The sequence below is a fragment of the Daktulosphaira vitifoliae genome, unplaced genomic scaffold, assembly GCF_025091365.1.
Source record: "Daktulosphaira vitifoliae isolate Bord-2020 unplaced genomic scaffold, ASM2509136v1 Scaffold_5, whole genome shotgun sequence".
NCBI classification, from domain to species: Eukaryota; Metazoa; Arthropoda; class Insecta; order Hemiptera; family Phylloxeridae; genus Daktulosphaira; species Daktulosphaira vitifoliae.
In genome coordinates, this window is record NW_026099576.1 from 4,893,118 (window position 1) to 4,910,428 (window position 17,311).

Sequence of the window (17,311 nt, forward strand, 5' to 3'; positions counted from 1 at the left end):
CTATACTAGAAAATAATTCTTGTTTTGAGGGGGGGCCTTGCTCTCATGGCGACCCTTGTATCCGCGCCTAATCATAGAATATTTTTCATTGATAATTTTTTAAATAAAATTGTTCGACTTAAAGTGAGAGTGATTTGAAGAGTAAAATCTAAAATTAATTATGTCGACAAGTAAACTAAAGTTAACAATAATAGTGTTAGTTGTTCAATATTTGCATATTTTACTTGATAGTGGTTTAATTCGGTATGGTTAACGAATAACAATATAGATAACTATTAGATTAGAAATAGAAATAGAAAAAAAATTACCCATTCACGAATTTCGTATAAACAAGTGTGAGCATAGTTAATGAAACAGCAATGAAGAAGGGGACAAGGCTAAGCTAACTTACGAAAAACTTGCGAACGAGTGCGTACAAGTATCAATCATACCGGCGAATTGTTAGTGTCGTTGAGAATCGTATACTCTTAAACTACTTTAGTGTCGTGTTCTTAACCTATTTCTTTTTTTTTTGAACGAGCATATTAAAGTAAAAGTTATTTTTTACTGTAAAATTTTAAACGATAGCAAAATATTTGCAGAAGCAGCTCTTGTTTTGCTTTCTTTCTAAAAAGTAAGTTTTGATAATTTTAATTTTCAATTATAAGATACTAACACTAAAAAACGTGTGTAACGTCTATTAACAGTGACGTCTGTTCTTAATCGAATGAACACTATATACTAATTAATGGTTCATAGTTATTTGAAATAATAAGTGTAGCATAGGCGTTACTAAAGTAGGTAAGGGTATGTAGTTAAAATTTCCCTCTGAAACACTTAAAGTTACATTGACAGGAAGTAAACATGAACATTAAGAAGCAATATATTTTATTATATTTTAAATTGACTTTATAGTAAAATTATATTTAGTTAATTATTCATATTTATTGTTTTAACGTTATTTTTTGTAATTGTGTAAAAATATATTTTTAAACAATTTTCCAGACTTTAGCCCTTGGTCATATCTCAAAGATTTATTGTATCTACGATTCATTGGATTGTTCTACTTCAATTAATCAAATGTATACCAAATAAATCGTTGATATATTAAATTTCAAAGTAGACTTATTTCAAATACGTCTACTTAACTATCTTAATTTTCAAAATCGAATAAGTTATTTGATTTTGAAAATTAAGGTATACATACAGAGCTGTATTCTGCAGCAGTTTGCAATCTAAATGTTATATTTATTATTATTATTTTGGGGTTCATTACATCACAAATTATTTTTAAATAAAAGATTTTTTAATTATTTATTATCGTCAGTATTTTTAATAAAATGATTGAAAGAAATACGTTGTCTTATTTATAAGACGTGCCTTTTTTGAAGATTAAATAGCGGTTGTTTTATCTAAAAGATTTAAAGTTATTTTAATGGGTAAAGCTGCTGTGAATTGTAACAAATTACTAGTACTTAATATTTATTATTTTTTTTTATGTTTCATTGACTACAAAGTATCACTAAATAACGGATGTAGTAAAAATATATTGACCAGTAGCGTAATACGCATCGTTTAAAGTTTTTAATTTTGTCAAATTACAGATAACAGTGAAATGTAATTAGTAGTGACTGAACAGTCAAAATATGTCTGGCTGTAATTTATGGGCAACGTTTAAGTTTTTTCAAATAGTAAGTAATTAGAATATTTATACTTATTTAATAAATTTTATCGTATAACCAGAGACAAAAGAACAACCAAGTATTGTTACGTAGAAATGTTTATTCTACGTATTATAATTGTTCAATTACACAAAAAAATGATTTCGAATGCCCTTCAAACTTATAAAATATAACGTATACACGGGCCGTGGGAAAATGCCAAGGTTATATCAATTTTTAAGGCTAATATTATATGACGAGAAAATCTTGATGGTCGATGGCAGTACACAGGACCTAAGCACTTGACAAAACAAGTGATGCGAAAGAAAAACACTTTTTAACATAGGTTAAATGAATTATGTATAATGTACATACATGTAAATAGTAATTAAAATGAAAATGACGTGAGACATAAATAGGTGCTTAGCAAGCAAGGTAATAGTTTTTGCGAAATATTTTCGATTTTAAAGGCCATGGGATATTTAGGGTTAATTGAAATCAATTTCCAGTATTTTTTGTGTAATAATACTCAACAAACAGTACCTGTGGGGCAAATTATCAATAGGTCATGTAAACATCAAGATGAATACTTCAAAGTTTCAGAGTTTTCATCTTAAAAACTTTAAATTTCTCATGTGCCGAGAGTGAATTGAAACGACATAAGTATATCTATGAAAAATTGATCACTTGTTGTCAGTGCCGCAACTTACTTGGGTTTATAGGGGTTGTTTAAGTAATCCTGACTTGATTTTAGTACTTTCTCTGATTTTTAATACCTATAATTTCAACTAAGTATTTTTATATATAAAAATTTATCATTTTTTTTATGTTTACGTTATATTAATATTGACAAAAGCATTCTCTAACTCTTATTTTTTATTTTATTAATTCTCAGGGGAAATTGAAAATATAATGATATATTTATAATGAATATTACTATAATAATAGAATGTATAATTAAATGTAAAATGTATATTCAATAATACTATTGACCATTTAATAGTCAATAATTCTATTATAAAATAGTATTATACTGTTTCTTTAATAATATTAAAAAGTTAACTATATAGGTTAACAAAATTAAACTTATTTTATACATAAAAAAATTAATATAAATTAAATAATGTAATTTTATTACATTTCTTATATATGTTTCAAAAATGCTATAAAACTTAATACTCATCGCCAACGACCATACCACGTTGACAAACAATTAAGACCCTTAGCAAATTGATTAATCAAAAACACACATAAAATATAATAATTATTATAACATTTCTAATACATATTTTAAAAATGCTATAAAACTTTATATTCATCGCCAACGACCATACCACGTTGAATACACCAGTTCTCGTCCGATCACTGAAGTTAAGCAACGTCGGGCGTAGTTAGTACTTGGATGGGTGACCGCTTGGGAACACTACGTGCCGTTGGCTTTTTTTCCTTCCTTTTTCTGTTTGATGTTACATAAATATGTATAATCATATCTTATATTTTCACCTGTCATTTATTTGTATTTATATTAATTATTGTACGTTTCCTTTATGAATTTTTGTTTTATGTTACATTAAAAATAATAAATATTAATTATTTATTATTTTTACAAATTAATACAATTTTTACAATTATTGTAACTTTATTAAAATTTATAAATTGTAATAAAATTAAAATATGTTAAAAATATTGTAAAAAATTGAATGGAATATTTATAGATTTTTATTTTTTTAATAGATTTTATGACCATTAAATTTTGTCAGGCTATGGTATTTTTTAAATCTTTTAAGATATCAATAAAAAAATATAGTTTANTCAATAAAAAAAAAAGGAGAAAAAGGAAACGTACAATAATTTATATAAATACAAATAAATGACAGGTGAAAATATAAGATATGACTATACATATTTATGCAACATCAAACAGAAAAAGGAAGGAAAAAAAGCCAACGGCACGTAGTGTTCCCAAGCGGTCACCCATCCAAGTACTAACTACGCCCGACGTTGCTTAACTTCAGTGATCGGACGAGAACTGGTGTATTCAACGTGGTATGGTCGTTGGCGATGAATATAAAGTTTTATAGCATTTTTAAAATATGTATTAGAAATGTTATAATAATTATTATATTTTACGTGTGTTTTTGATTAATCAATTTGCTAAGGGTCTTAATTGTTTACTATAAGGTATGCAATCAAATATAAACCTTAAAATTTAAGTTGTATAAAAAAAGTCCCAGAAAATTTTTATCATTTTATTATTTCTGATAGTGTGATTTATTTCAGTTAATAAATTACCAATTTTGGAGTGGCTATTGTTTCTATGTTCTCTGTAACACTTCTGTATTTTGATAAAATGGGTAAAACACATCTATAAAAATTTACTATAAACTTAATTTCCAACGAGACAATATAGAGTTTGAAACATTATCTCACATTTTTTGGTTCATTAAAATAAATATTATTTTAAAAAGAAGATTATTTAAACAAATGATTTAATACTAAGATTAACTTCCTATGAACTTCTACAACTCTATATTCTAAAAGCTACTTGGACCCTTATAATAAATGTCAGAATATACTACTATGTTTACAAATATGTTTTTAATATAACTGGTTCATTATGGTTCAAGTTTAATTTTTGAATAAACTTAACATTAAACTTTATTAATATAACCGGTTAAGTTTGTATTTCAGGAAATTTTTTTGTTATACTTATGTTACTCATTTTTTACTATTACAAGATAGACGAGTGGCTTGTTGGTACAACTCTTTTAAAACATACGCATCTAGAAGCTAATTTAACCTAACTTATGTCTTACTTTTTACTTTTTTTTGCACCTTTGTTAATAATAAAAACTTTTTTTTTAGATTTTATGTTTAAGTTGTCTTTTATATAAACGATGGGCTGATACAGAGGCCAGGAGATTGTTTTTTTTACTGGAGAAAAATTCTCAAGAATGGCCGTTGTTAAATAGTATAACTAGAAATGGAGCCGGATCATTATTTGCAGATGTTACGTTTGGTGGTTATGTAATAATATGCATAGCTTTATTTATAGCCTATTTAATGGGTGAACTGAAAAACAGTAAAAAAACAGTATGTATTGATAGATATATTACTAATTATTTAAAAATAATTATTATAATTTTACGTTTAGGAAACATTTTTATTGGCTATTGGTTCAATTTTGTTTATTGCTGTTGGGTGTTTAGTAGTAACTACCATTGACAGTATTCCAGGAAATCTCGTAGCTAGTGCTTTAATACTCAGTTGTTTATCCATTACAACGGGTATGTTTTTCATATTAGATATATGTTTATCTAATAAAATAAACGAAAAAAAAACGAGACTTCCAAAAAATACCCGATTTGGTGATATTGCTCGAACTTTAAATGCTCCTGACATGGTTGATGCGATACGGTCTGCAAATAGTTTGCCAAAAGATCAAAAAATTAATTATAGTAATGGCCATACTAATGGTTATTCAAATGTCCACACTAATGGCGATAAAAATAGTCATACAAATGGTATTTTAAAAAAAAAAGATATAATGGAAAAAAAACAAAATGGATTATTACAAACAGCAATTGACCAAGTTACAACAAAAAGTGAGGCAGTTCAAACAATGACAGTAGAAGATGTAAGAAGTCAATACGGTCGAAAGTATTTAGAAAATCGTGGGTTCAGTCGACACTCTGATTGGTATGATACAGATATGGATTTACCTAAAATGAAAAAACTTGAAATTAATGTACCTGATGAATCGCATGAATACCGTCAAAGGTAGTTACAATAAAAATTAAAAATAACATTCTAAATTATGTATTATATCATTTTCATAAATCTTATTCATTTTAGATTTATACAACTAAAAAACGGCAATAAACTTCAATCTCCCAGTATTACAAGTACAGTTCATCAACAGGAGAGTCCTAAAGAAGAAATAGAACACGAAGTGAAAAATGATATTGTACCGTATGCTGTATCAGAAAGAAAGAAACCCACGAGACCTATTGATTTACCTTTAAAGTCTCCTGTAGAGCGAGTTAATGATTCGCTCCAGAAATCTGTTAAAAGTCGATTTTATTTTGGATCTAACATGGAAGAACCTAAATCTCCGAATGACCCTGGTTATGTTCTACACACAGCTTCCCGATGGGAAGAACCTGCTCTCTCTGCGAATGGATTGAAAAATTTCAGAAGAAGTCAAGTTTAGTTTTTTCAATTTTTATTCAAATATTTATGCACCATTATTTATAAATATAAAAGTATTAATGTTGTATAAATTTGTTTGTGTATATTTTAAAATAATCTAACCTGTAAAAATGATATCTCCCTAAACACTATTTATAGAAACTTTTCGACTGTATGTAATTTAAATAATTTCTAACTTTGCACTTAATAATCATTACAAAAATAATTTGGTGTTATTTATAAGTATGGAATATTAATAAATTTTACCTCTGATATTTTAATAATTTATACAGTCTATAAATTCTTAATTCAAATTATAAATACATTTTTATTTTTCTTTCATAATTAAGTTTTTGAATTAATTATTATTTTTCAATGTATAATGTTTAAAACGCACATACCAAATTTTTTTTTATAAAATATACTTAGACTATTATGTTATTTATTGTTAACTTTTTATTTAGTTTCATTATTTGCATAAAAGACTTTTTATATAATTATTTATTTTAAAATATGTTGTCATTAATAAATTTTTAATCAAGTAAATTACATAAACGTGAATAAAGTGAAAATTTCAGATTTTGTATGTTTTTCAATTAATTATCAAATAATTAAATAATTCTTAATTATAACTTCAATTGAATTTTATTTGAAATGTGTATAGTTATGGCTTAACTATGTGTAAGTTCATAGTTTTTATTTTGGATGTTTTTTTTAATAACTTTCAATACTGTGTGTTAATATGGTTTAACTATTAATGATAAGTATTAACAATTAAGTTTAAAAAATGTACAATTCATTAATAATAGTCAGGACTATATACATGATAAAATTTAATAATAATAATAAAAATCAGATATATTATTATGTTACAGTAAATATAGTTAAATTAAAAAATTAGGGGATTAAAAAATAATCATTTTTCAGGGAAAAAGAAATAATATTTAAATTTTTTTATACAAAAATGATCTAGTTAAATTTAAGATTATTATTATATCCAAAAATTTCTAACAAAGAAGACATTACAAATACTTTTTATGCTATTAACAATTTATTTTTTATACAAAACAATAATTTACAACATCTTACTAATATAATAAATAATCATTAATATTTTATTTAACAAATGACTTTTCTGGCCCAAGAATCTCTGAATTAACCTCTTCTTCTTCAATGTGTTTATTTATATCAAATGTATCTTTTTTATATTCTTTTTTATTGAGTACTTCAAAACCTTTTATTCGAATTACTGTAGCTTTTTCTACTCCTAACATACGCGCATATTGAAATCCTAAAAAATAAATTTTATCAAATAGTTATAATTATCTTCAGTTTCAGTTCATTATAATATTACCAGGTGAAAGTTTGGTTTCTTCTTCTGGAACCAATCCTTCAGCTTCTAACCATTCTAATTTACCATGTCGTATATGATAAATAACAGTACTCAAAGCTAAAGCACTAAAAAGAAAGTATCCTTTAGCTAAAAATGCCTTTCTTGTCTCTGCTTCTTCAACAGTCATTGGTTTCATAATACGTCTAAAGAATCTTCTTAAAAAATGAATTCGTACTGAAAAAAATAAAAATAAAAAAAAAAGTATAAATAAATTAGTAAAATATGATTGTTTTCATTATATTTAATCATTCAATATCTTTGGAAACTAATTATTTTAACACAATCAACAATAATTTTTCTGTTAAATTTAAAGAACTAGAAAAACAACAAGATAAGTTCACTTTTGTAGAGAAACAATTAACAAGCTTGTTTCAAATTTAAATATATCAATAAAAGGACATCCTTTTTTATAATAAGTCAATGGCAAATCATTGAAAGTATACATTTGTAGTACCTCATTATAAAGTAGTTTTATCATAATATTCTATGAAAAAGTAAATTCAAAATTAAAGTACACTTTTCTGGTTTTGGAGCAAACCCATCTATTATGTATTATATAATATTTTATAATAAGTAATCAGTAAAGAATTTTCAGTAAAATGAATTAAATATTTTTCAATATGTTCTATACTCAATTTCTATGTAGTAGGATTATTAAAAACATAAGTATAAGTAATAAAATAATTTATAAGACAAAATTATTTAATTCACTATAATTTAATACTTACATCCAAACATTTTTATAGGTTAATCAACAAAATAATAATTTTTACCTAAAGTAAGGGAAACTTTATATTTGTTTTTAATATATTTATATTAGATAACTATTTAATTAAAATAATTAATTCATATTCCATTTGAAAAAAATTTCTAAGAAAAATTTTAGATTTATCAACATTATCAAAAATAGCTTTTTTAAATTTGATATGATAAGAATATGTTACTTCCGGTCCATTCTTATAGATAAGGTCGGAAAACCTCGTTTTATCAGTGTTCAGCATATTGAATTCGAATCGTTTCAGATGTTGTCCGAAAAATCGCTTTTTTAGGGAAATTTGAGGTTACACGTCTTTAAAATAGCACTTCTGCGTACAACTTTTGAATTACTTTCGACTCATTAACAAAGCGCTCAAGTACTTTTTTTTAGTGCAACAAAACATTTTTTGCGCTGTATATTACCTTCTCTGCGCACGACATTAAACGAATACGACCTTCTCATTGGCTATACAAGCTATGTGATAACAATATTATATTTGGCGCTTGTTTTAAAATATTTTGTGTACATTAATAGATAAATACTTCAATAAACATATTGTTTTAGTTTTATGGAAGGGAAAAGTTGTTTGTAATTACATTTTGAAAATGTTTCTCGAACTCTATTTAAATGATTTACCATCATCATTTAAAATTATAATTTTAAAATTAAATGATTTTATAATTTTAATCAGATCAAATACAAATAATATTTCTGATATGGCTCAATGGATAGAAGAGTTTTCTATTAACATTTGCATAAAATAGAATGTCCGATCATCTGTATTATTTGAATATACAGAGTGTTCAGTAGGCAAGGAAACAGGCAAATTGTTATAAACAATGAGAACCAGTTTCCTTACTTACTGAACATTATATATACAGTGAAAGTTAGTATTATATTTAAACCAATTAAATATACAATGTGAACAATAACTAATAATTATTTTTTATTAGAAAACATTTTATATGTCATATTAGTGGTTATAATAAAGTAAATAGAGATCAAAACAAAAGAAGTTACTCAAAAAATACATATTGCAAAGCTTCTATAAAAGTTAATACGGTTTCAACAAAAAAAACTGAACCTTATGTTGATGTAAGTTTTTTATATAGTTTGCATTAAGGTTCGTTAACAATATAGATATCACCTCCTTTTTTCATTTTTCCTACGATATCGATTATTTTTGAAATATGGTACTAATCGAAAAAAAAAAATTTTAATAAAAAAGAACTGTTTGAATTTCAGTTATTTTCTTATAATATATATATTATTTGATATTTCACAAAAAACAGTTGGTGATAATCTCGTTAATATTTTTTGTATTAAAATATATTATGAAATATAAAATTGACATTAGACGAAAAATGATATTTATTAATACAAATTACTATTCATAGATTAGGTTTTTTATTATGCCATTGTTGTAATTCCTATTTTTAACAAAACAATGTAATATATAAGGAAAATTAGAGAAAGAAATTTCAGAATTAGAAGATATACAGCAACAACTGGTTGAAACTCAACCTGAAAAATAAAATGAAATTATAGTCAAAAAAAAAAAAAAATTCCCTATCAGATGATATTGATGAAGATGATGATGTTTTATTCTGTAAAAATTTTTATTTTATTTTTGAAAAGAAAAAAAATTTTTCAATTATGATAAAGCAAAAAATATAAGCACTACTTGTTATATTTTTTATTAACTAGGTTCCGCCTAGATGGGGCTCCACCCCAGACCCGGAGCCCTACGAGCCTTATGCGACTTCAGACCATATCTTCCTTAAATACACCCCTGGTATACACAAAAATGATTAATCTTCTAATTATAATAATTGTGTTTATATTATAGAATAATTAAAAAAAATTCAGCAGGTTATTATACGTGGGACTATATAAAAAATTTAATTTTGATAAAAATATTGATAACTGCGATTTAACGTTGAACAGCATAGTTGTCATAGATGAATCATAGATGAATAGATGATAATAATTTACTGTTCTGATAATGAAAGTACAAACTTATATAATTATAACCGTCTTGAAATTAATGTATAACATATAATATTCCTCGATAAAATATAATGCTATGTGCAAATGCAAAATAGTGTCCTAATAAAAATACAAATTTTAAAACGCTCGCGGGCGAGCGGCAAAAATTTCCGACCTTCGTCAATAATTTTCCTAGAGTCTAGTGACCGAGTACTTTCGTTGAAAAAAAAAATTTTGATAATCCGAGCACGCTAAGTAATTTTTCCAGAAAAGCGTTTTTTTCCTTGTTCTATTATATAATGAGATTTTTATTTAAAACCAAAATACTGAAACTATAATACTATTATTCAATAAAGAAAAATTTCATATATTTAATATAATCAATATATCTTATATAAAGTCTTGTAATAAAAAAAAAAACTTATTTCTTCATAATAAAAAGTAATTTGAAAATATTTGATTATCATTATAATATACAGCTATAATGTATATAATTTTTATATTAATGTCATATCTTATTTGGTTGGTATTTCAGAGTCTGATTTTTACAATAATGTTACTTAATGGTATTCTTAAAAATTTAAAAAAATGGTGAAAACATTAAAGTATAAAATTTAATTTTTGAGTATAATTTATTTTTTCATACGATATCTATATATCGCATATTAGGAACAATTTTTTTTCAATATTACGATACAGTATCACTGAATTTCAGAGGAAAACACCTTTGCCACGAACTGATAATGCTCCAACATTTACATACTTCGACATTTGACAAAGTAGTAATTGTTACGAACATCTGGTACTCCGATCATCTGATACCATAGGTTACCAAAATTACGACGGATTTTATTCCGACATTAAATTAAAAAAATGAGACAGCAAAAACTCCGACATTATCGATAGTTTGATTATGCATCGAAAGTTATATTATATTTTAATTGTATTATTAGTAATAGGGCACATCGATCGTATATGTCGCAACGTCAGGGTCACGTGGCTACAGAAACACTACATTATTAAATTAATTATATTATTATTAATAATATTGTAAAATTTAAATTAAAATGATCTATTAAATTAGCATTTATTTGCTACTATAGTCATTATACAATAATATATATATATTGCTTATAATAATTTTCTGATACAATTTATCTCATTTGACAAATATTGTTAATACTCGAATGATAATAGTCATTCATTAAGTAACATAAAATTAATATTTTTTAATATAAATGAACATTTTTGAAAAAGTTTTCTCTATTGTTAGAATATATATTTATCGTTGAGAATTTTATTTCTTAATTATCCAATAATTACAAAATATTTTCATCAAATCAAAAAACTGTTTGTTAACTGTTTTTTCAGTTGATCCACAAAATTTTATCTAACCGTAACTTATTTTTGAACATCTAAGAGAACCATTTGAAAACTAATTTTTCTATAACAAATATGTGCTGTAAAAATTGTAATGTGCAATTTTATTAGTGATTAATTCCTAAGTGTGTATTATTAAAAAATAATGACTAATATAAACATAAAATTGTTAATATTTGTACAATATAAAATTGGGTGTTCTATGTCTAATTTGATAATATGGATAAGTGTCTTCGGGAAGAGTTAAAATAATATCTTATTATTTGTTCGGATGCTGAACCTATAAACTGAGAACCCTTGAGGTCTATCCAATAATTTTGGATGTAGTGCAATAGAACCTCAAGGTTAAAAAAGAAATTTCTTCCATGTGTGCCTCATCATTCTTGGGGATGACTGGATTTTTTCCTATGCTACATTAGGATATTTAAGTATAAAAAAAACATAGTATATCCAACTTCAATGCAGTAATTTGTGAATAGACTTTTTTTAGTCTTAATACTTTCTGGAAGTTTCTTCCAATAGGTTTGTATTGGCTCAGTGGATTATGATTAATTTTTCTTTCAGCAATTTTAATTGAAAATTAATTACTAAAATAATCTTTAACTTTTATATAAAAAAATAAAAATAATATTAAACTGTGTAAGTTTTGTTACTTGAAGTGCTTGAGGATATATCCATGTTTACAGTTGAGTTCTGACGTTTCCTCAAGCACTTCAAACAACAAGACAATCCATGAAAGTTTTAACACATTCATGTGTAAGTTTTGCTACAAGGTCTAAAATAAGTTATGCTAAGAATGAGTAAATTTTGGTTATATTTAAGTAGAATTAATTTTTTCTTATTTAAAAATTCTGTGTGTTGTCTAAAAGTAAAAATATATTAACTCATCGTTAAACAATTTTAATTTTGTGACATGAGTTTTATAATCAATGTTAAATTATTAGTAAAACCACTATAATCTCCAGTGGTGCTCAAAGAAAAGTTTAAAATATTAAGGAGTAAAAAATTATTTATTTAAAGTTCTTTTTCTTTAAAATCTAATATACATTTATTTTAATCAGTTTGATATTTCCTTGAAAAAAATATCTGAATAGCCTTTCCTTTTTTTAATAATAATTACAATGAAATGGTTACAAAATTAGACTTCACATATTTTTAACAATGCACTCCATTATTTTTCACAAGTGTTATTCTTTGATATTTTATTTATCAGTAGTTAAACATTATATACTATTAAATAAATGTTATTCCCTTTAAAAATATGCATTTATCACTTGATAACTAACATTTAATACATTTTTCTTTGTTTTTAATAAAGTAACAAAGATGTTTAGTCCATTAAATTTTTTTTATGCTGTAATTTGTGTATCATCACTACTATTAGTTAGTAAAAATATTTTATTAATTAATTTTAAAATTATATCTATTCTAGATTTTAATATGGAAATCATTATCGCTTCTCAAACGCACAAAATAAATTGTCTTTTATCGTGTACACAGGTTTTTTCTAATATTTAAAATAGAAGTGAACAATTATTCGTTTAAGTATAAACAAATAATAATAGTGTAGTGTTAATAATAATAGCTAGTTTAATGACGAATCCTATCATCAGTGACACGTAGCCCTATATTTTTTAACTAAACTAATTAAATGTTATAATAATAGGTACTAATAAGGAGAGGCAAAAAAAATTTTACGTCCGAAAATTGGAATCGCTCTTCTTTCCCCTCCAAAAAAAAAAAAAAATTTAAGGGCTCACACCAGTTATATAACTGGGGTTGTTCTAGTTCAAAGCCCCCTTCCTTACCTTTATGTACCTATCTTATCAAAAGTCGGATACATTTCGAGGACCTTTATTGTAATAATTATTCGTTAATAGACAGTAATCAATTATAACGCTATTTTATTATATTAATTAATATTTATTAGTTAGTGATAAAGGTTATATTTTTCCATCAGATAATATTTTGCTGCAATACTCATCTAATCTGAAATTTCATAATTTTTAATAGATTTCGCAAATAATTGATATTTGGAGCAATTAATTAATAGTCCTATTCGCAGTACTCATCGTCGTAGTAAAATCCAAATTTTTGTAACCAGATATTCGTAGTAATTGTTGTCGGAGTGAATGTATTCGGAGGATTTTTTTACAGTGTCGAATATGAAATTGAATATGAATATAGATACCATTGTTGAATATGCAGTACGAGAGGGCGTTTGCTATGTTTTTTTTTATAATTTTGATAATGTCTCTCGCACTACTACCACCGGTTGAATAAGAGACTCATTACGTTGGATGATTACGTACGTCATCGTTGTACGACATCGAGTTACTGTTGATCTTCTTTTTTGTGATTTTGCGTTTTTTACCGCCATCCTAACTCGTTTTGTTTATGATTTTACGGTGCTTGTGAGCACGTAGTTGTTAAAAACGTTTATATATTGCGATTGTGGCACCATTGTGCGTTATTGTTTATCGCCCTTGCGATACGCGCATTGAGAATTAAATTCGTACACCTTGAAGTACTATTCGCGCCAAAGTATGTTCTGCCTGGTACAATTGTCATGCCAACAACTTCATTCGCATTTCATTCACATCAAACCAGTCATCATCATTAGTATCGATAAGTAGTTATCAATTATATTGTTTTTGTATTATTTTAATCTTATTATTTGTTTTATTTGACGTATTGTTGCGTTAGCATTAAAGGCCCCCCTATCCACATTGATAAATATAATATTTTGGTTTATAATTTTAATATAATTAATTGTTTTATATTCTTTCAATACATTTTACTCATTTTACAGTCCATTCCTACTTCTTTCTCTTTGCATGATTTTAAAGACAAAAAAAAAAACGAACTGAAACTAACTCGCAAATCATTACCGGGCGTTTCGTTCAAACAACCATAAAGGTTAATTTTATAAATAAGTGGGCATTAACTCTTAAGCTGTTTCTGTGGAAGACAATTCTTATTTTTATAAACATTTTTTTACCTAAAAAAATCTTATTATATAATAGAACAAGAAAAAAATATTTTTTGGGAAAATTACTTAGCGTGCTCTGATTTAAAAAAATTTTTTTCATCGAAAATACCCTTTTAGACTTTGGAAAAAATATTAGCGAATGTCGGAGAATTTTTACTGCTCACTCGCAAGCGTGTTTGAAAATTTCACCAGATCCGTCAAAAGACATTTCTGAGATATCAAAACAAATTAATTCAATCCATTTAATTTTACCGTTTGACAAACTTTTTTTAAAGCCGACGTTCATGTTTATAATGAGGTTATCGTCTCATTTTTTGCGCATTTGTATTATGTAGTGGACTGATCCGAGGTATAAATATTAAATAATAAAGGTGCTGTGAAAACTCTTTGAGGTGTTCCTCAAAGAGATATTTCAGAAAAATAAAATGCTGATCGTACAGTAAAAAATCTTTTTCTAAATGAAATTTAAATAATAGGTAAAAATATGAGGGAAGAAAAGATTTTAGCTGAAGAGAAAACCATCGTGCACTTTGTCAAAAGTCTGTGCTATGTTCAAAAATACATCCGCTAGTTAACTAGCTTTTTCTCTAGTGTGTAGGAAAATTTGTCAACTAAGCGGTGTACTTAGAGAATAGTTGAATGGTTGTAGCGAAAACCAAATTGTATGTTTGGATTCAATGGCAGAGAAGGTACATTTTAAAATACTGAATGATGAAGATTCAGGGGAGTCCAGGGGTATTCTTGGTCTGACGATCATGATGATCACTAAACATTTTCATCGAATCGGGAAGAGGGAGAGCCTAATTATACAGTTATATATGTAAGTCAGAAGGAATAGAGTTTTTTTGGCAGTTGAGTTCTTATTTTGCTGTAATTAGATCATAGCCTGGGGGTTTTAGGTATTTAGTTGGTGAGGTCATAGGCAAAGAGCAGGGTAAAAAACGTTTACCTTTTCAATTTGGGTAGGGCATGGGATATTATAGTGTGGTTGTAAGATAGAAGTTAAGTTGCGAGAATATAATTTGGCTTTTTCTAGGTCGTTGATGATCTTAGTACCTTTGGTTTTTTTCAGAAGAGGTACAAGTGGTTTGAATCGAATGATTTTTCTTGCAGTTTGCCAAAGTGATTTATCAATTGTTGATGAGGTAATGAGGTCTGTTATTAGATCTGATTGAGATAAAAACATTTTTAAGTTAGTTTGTTAGATTGTTAAATTTTCGTTTATCAGAAGGATAAGTGGTTTTTTGCCAGGTGGCACAGGAGCTTCGTTTTTTGAAGATAAGGATTCTAATAGGAAGATTTCCAATGTAATTTGTAGGAGGGGTAAAGGCTAAACAAAACTAAGCTGTTTCTTATATAGATTTAGTTAAAAAATTTACAGGTTTATCTATCTCGTCGGATAATTTTAAGCTAAGTTTAGGATTGGTTTGGTTTTCAAGGGTTAATCTGAATTTGTTACAATCCATTCGATCTTGGATGAGACTGGGTTATTTAAGGGAGCAGTATCTATTGTTAAAAGGACGGATCAGTGTGTTTGGTTAAATTAGTTGTCAAGGTGTGTAGACTATTTGGTATTTTAGACACAAAAAAATCGTGAATATCTGGTTCGGGATGAGATTGTCAAGTAAGTGGATGAGTGAGGAGTATGAATTTTATAGTTTTGGAGTTTGAGTAAGGAGATTGAGTACGTTTCCACGAAGATTGTTTGTACGATAGCCCAAGTGTGTGTTTTTTGCATTGATGTCGCCACCTATTATGAATTATTGTCCAAGCGTAAGGGAAAAGTTACTGATTGAGTTAGAGTGATGACTTGGCGTGGGGGACAATATACTGCAAATATGTGTGTGGGGATGTTATTTAGAGTTGAGGAAATACCAGAAGCTTGTATATGATCTGTTTGGTATTGTGCGAGGAGATACTTGAGTGCGTAGTAAATGAGTATGCACCATTGGACTATTCATACGGAACTGATGATTATTTATGAAATTTAATAATGGTATGTAAAAAAGTTACAGCAGATATCTTGCTGAAGGAGGGGAAAAAATTGGTTTAAAAAACCCAGCACAGGAGGGTAGCGGCAAAGTGATGCCATGGTATAGTTGGATCAAGTATAATGATATCTGACAGTGATTAAAATCACTATAAAAATTAAACGCTTCGATGCAAATCTTTAGATTGTGTTTAATTTAAAAAAAATTGGTGTATTATTCCAAAAGCTACATGATCTGCTAGTTCCTTATTAATATCTTGATTAAGATCAAGTATGTCGAATGAAAAATGGATTATTAAAAAATATTATTTCTCATAAAAAAATTGTGTTGATCCATACACTTTTCAATAAGTTATAGCATTATAAAGTTAAAAATATAAAAAATAAAATCGAGAATTTTCACACGAAAATAGCATTCGGTAGTCATTTTTGCTATGAAAACAAGTCCAGAGGTCAAATTTTAGCTTCGATGCGAAGCTGAGAAGGTATTGGTTTTACTAAGATGTGTTTTTTTTTTATTTTATTTTTTATTTTTTTTTTTTTTGTGTCTGTTACCACTTTTTCTCAGCTCTCACCGAACGGATTTCTTTCAACGATACGTCAAAAGATCACAAATCGTATCTAGTCGAAGACATTACCCTTAAAAATTGAAAAAATTTCCCTCGTTCCCCGTAAATGGGGGAAACCTCCAAAAAAATGACAAATTTAAAAATCGCTAATTTTCGAAATTTTTTCAATTTATTTTACTAAAAACTGCCGTAACTTTTTCAAAAATGAACATATCAATATATTTTTTTTTTATAGATGCTTGATGTCTTTATTTATCATTTGGTATATTTTTTTTGTAAATTTGACCTTTTTGCTCCCCACAGAGGGGATTTAAAATGACAACTTTTTTCACAAAAAATTAACTTTTTCAACTTAACTTTTGAAAATGTTCCGGAAGGTCTGACACTTTTATATATACCTTAAATTAAAG

At 26.4% G+C, this 17,311-nt stretch overlaps 2 protein-coding genes and 2 non-coding genes across 5 annotated transcripts; 2 read left to right on the forward strand and 2 right to left on the reverse strand.

The window, feature by feature from the left end:
• The first annotated feature begins 403 nt into the window (after positions 1-403).
• LOC126908468 (uncharacterized) lies at positions 404-6,413 on the forward strand. Its single transcript, XM_050690593.1, has 5 exons — positions 404-613; positions 1,584-1,670; positions 4,506-4,733; positions 4,795-5,420; positions 5,496-6,413. Exons 2-5 carry the CDS (start codon positions 1,626-1,628, stop codon positions 5,851-5,853), a joined length of 1,257 nt encoding a protein of 418 aa, XP_050546550.1. The 5' UTR covers positions 404-613; positions 1,584-1,625; the 3' UTR covers positions 5,854-6,413.
• Positions 2,961-3,079, forward strand: LOC126908722 (5S ribosomal RNA). Its single transcript, XR_007704821.1, has one exon. It is a non-coding gene; the product is annotated as a 5S ribosomal RNA (ribosomal RNA).
• Positions 3,582-3,700, reverse strand: LOC126908733 (5S ribosomal RNA). Its single transcript, XR_007704828.1, has one exon. It is a non-coding gene; the product is annotated as a 5S ribosomal RNA (ribosomal RNA).
• A 447-nt stretch (positions 6,414-6,860) lies between the features above and the next one.
• Positions 6,861-8,377, reverse strand: LOC126908482 (uncharacterized). 2 transcript variants are annotated; one of them, XM_050690618.1, is made up of 3 exons: positions 8,169-8,377; positions 7,186-7,398; positions 6,861-7,122 (listed from the first exon to the last, which is right to left on the reverse strand). In XM_050690618.1, the coding sequence occupies exons 2-3, from the start codon at positions 7,358-7,360 to the stop codon at positions 6,947-6,949; spliced, it is 351 nt and encodes a 116-aa protein (XP_050546575.1). In that variant the 5' UTR covers positions 7,361-7,398; positions 8,169-8,377; the 3' UTR covers positions 6,861-6,946. The 2 variants fall into 2 exon arrangements, with proteins under 2 accessions (XP_050546575.1, XP_050546573.1); XM_050690616.1 differs by lacking the exon at positions 8,169-8,377 and adding an exon at positions 7,953-8,117.
• Between the last annotated feature and the right edge of the window lie 8,934 nt (positions 8,378-17,311).

Excerpts from the sequence above, each read along its gene's own strand:
- LOC126908482 (XM_050690616.1), bottom strand. Across the intron at positions 7,123-7,185 it reads AGAAACCAAACTTTCACCTG|GATTTCAATATGCGCGTATG; the intron begins GTAATATTATAA and ends TTTATTTTTTAG.
- LOC126908468 (XM_050690593.1), top strand. The coding sequence starts at position 1,626 with ATGTCTGGCTGTAATTTATGGGCAACGTTTAAGTTTTTTCAAATA. Across the intron at positions 1,671-4,505 it reads CGTTTAAGTTTTTTCAAATA|ATTTTATGTTTAAGTTGTCT; the intron begins GTAAGTAATTAG and ends CTTTTTTTTTAG. Across the intron at positions 4,734-4,794 it reads TGAAAAACAGTAAAAAAACA|GAAACATTTTTATTGGCTAT; the intron begins GTATGTATTGAT and ends TTTTACGTTTAG.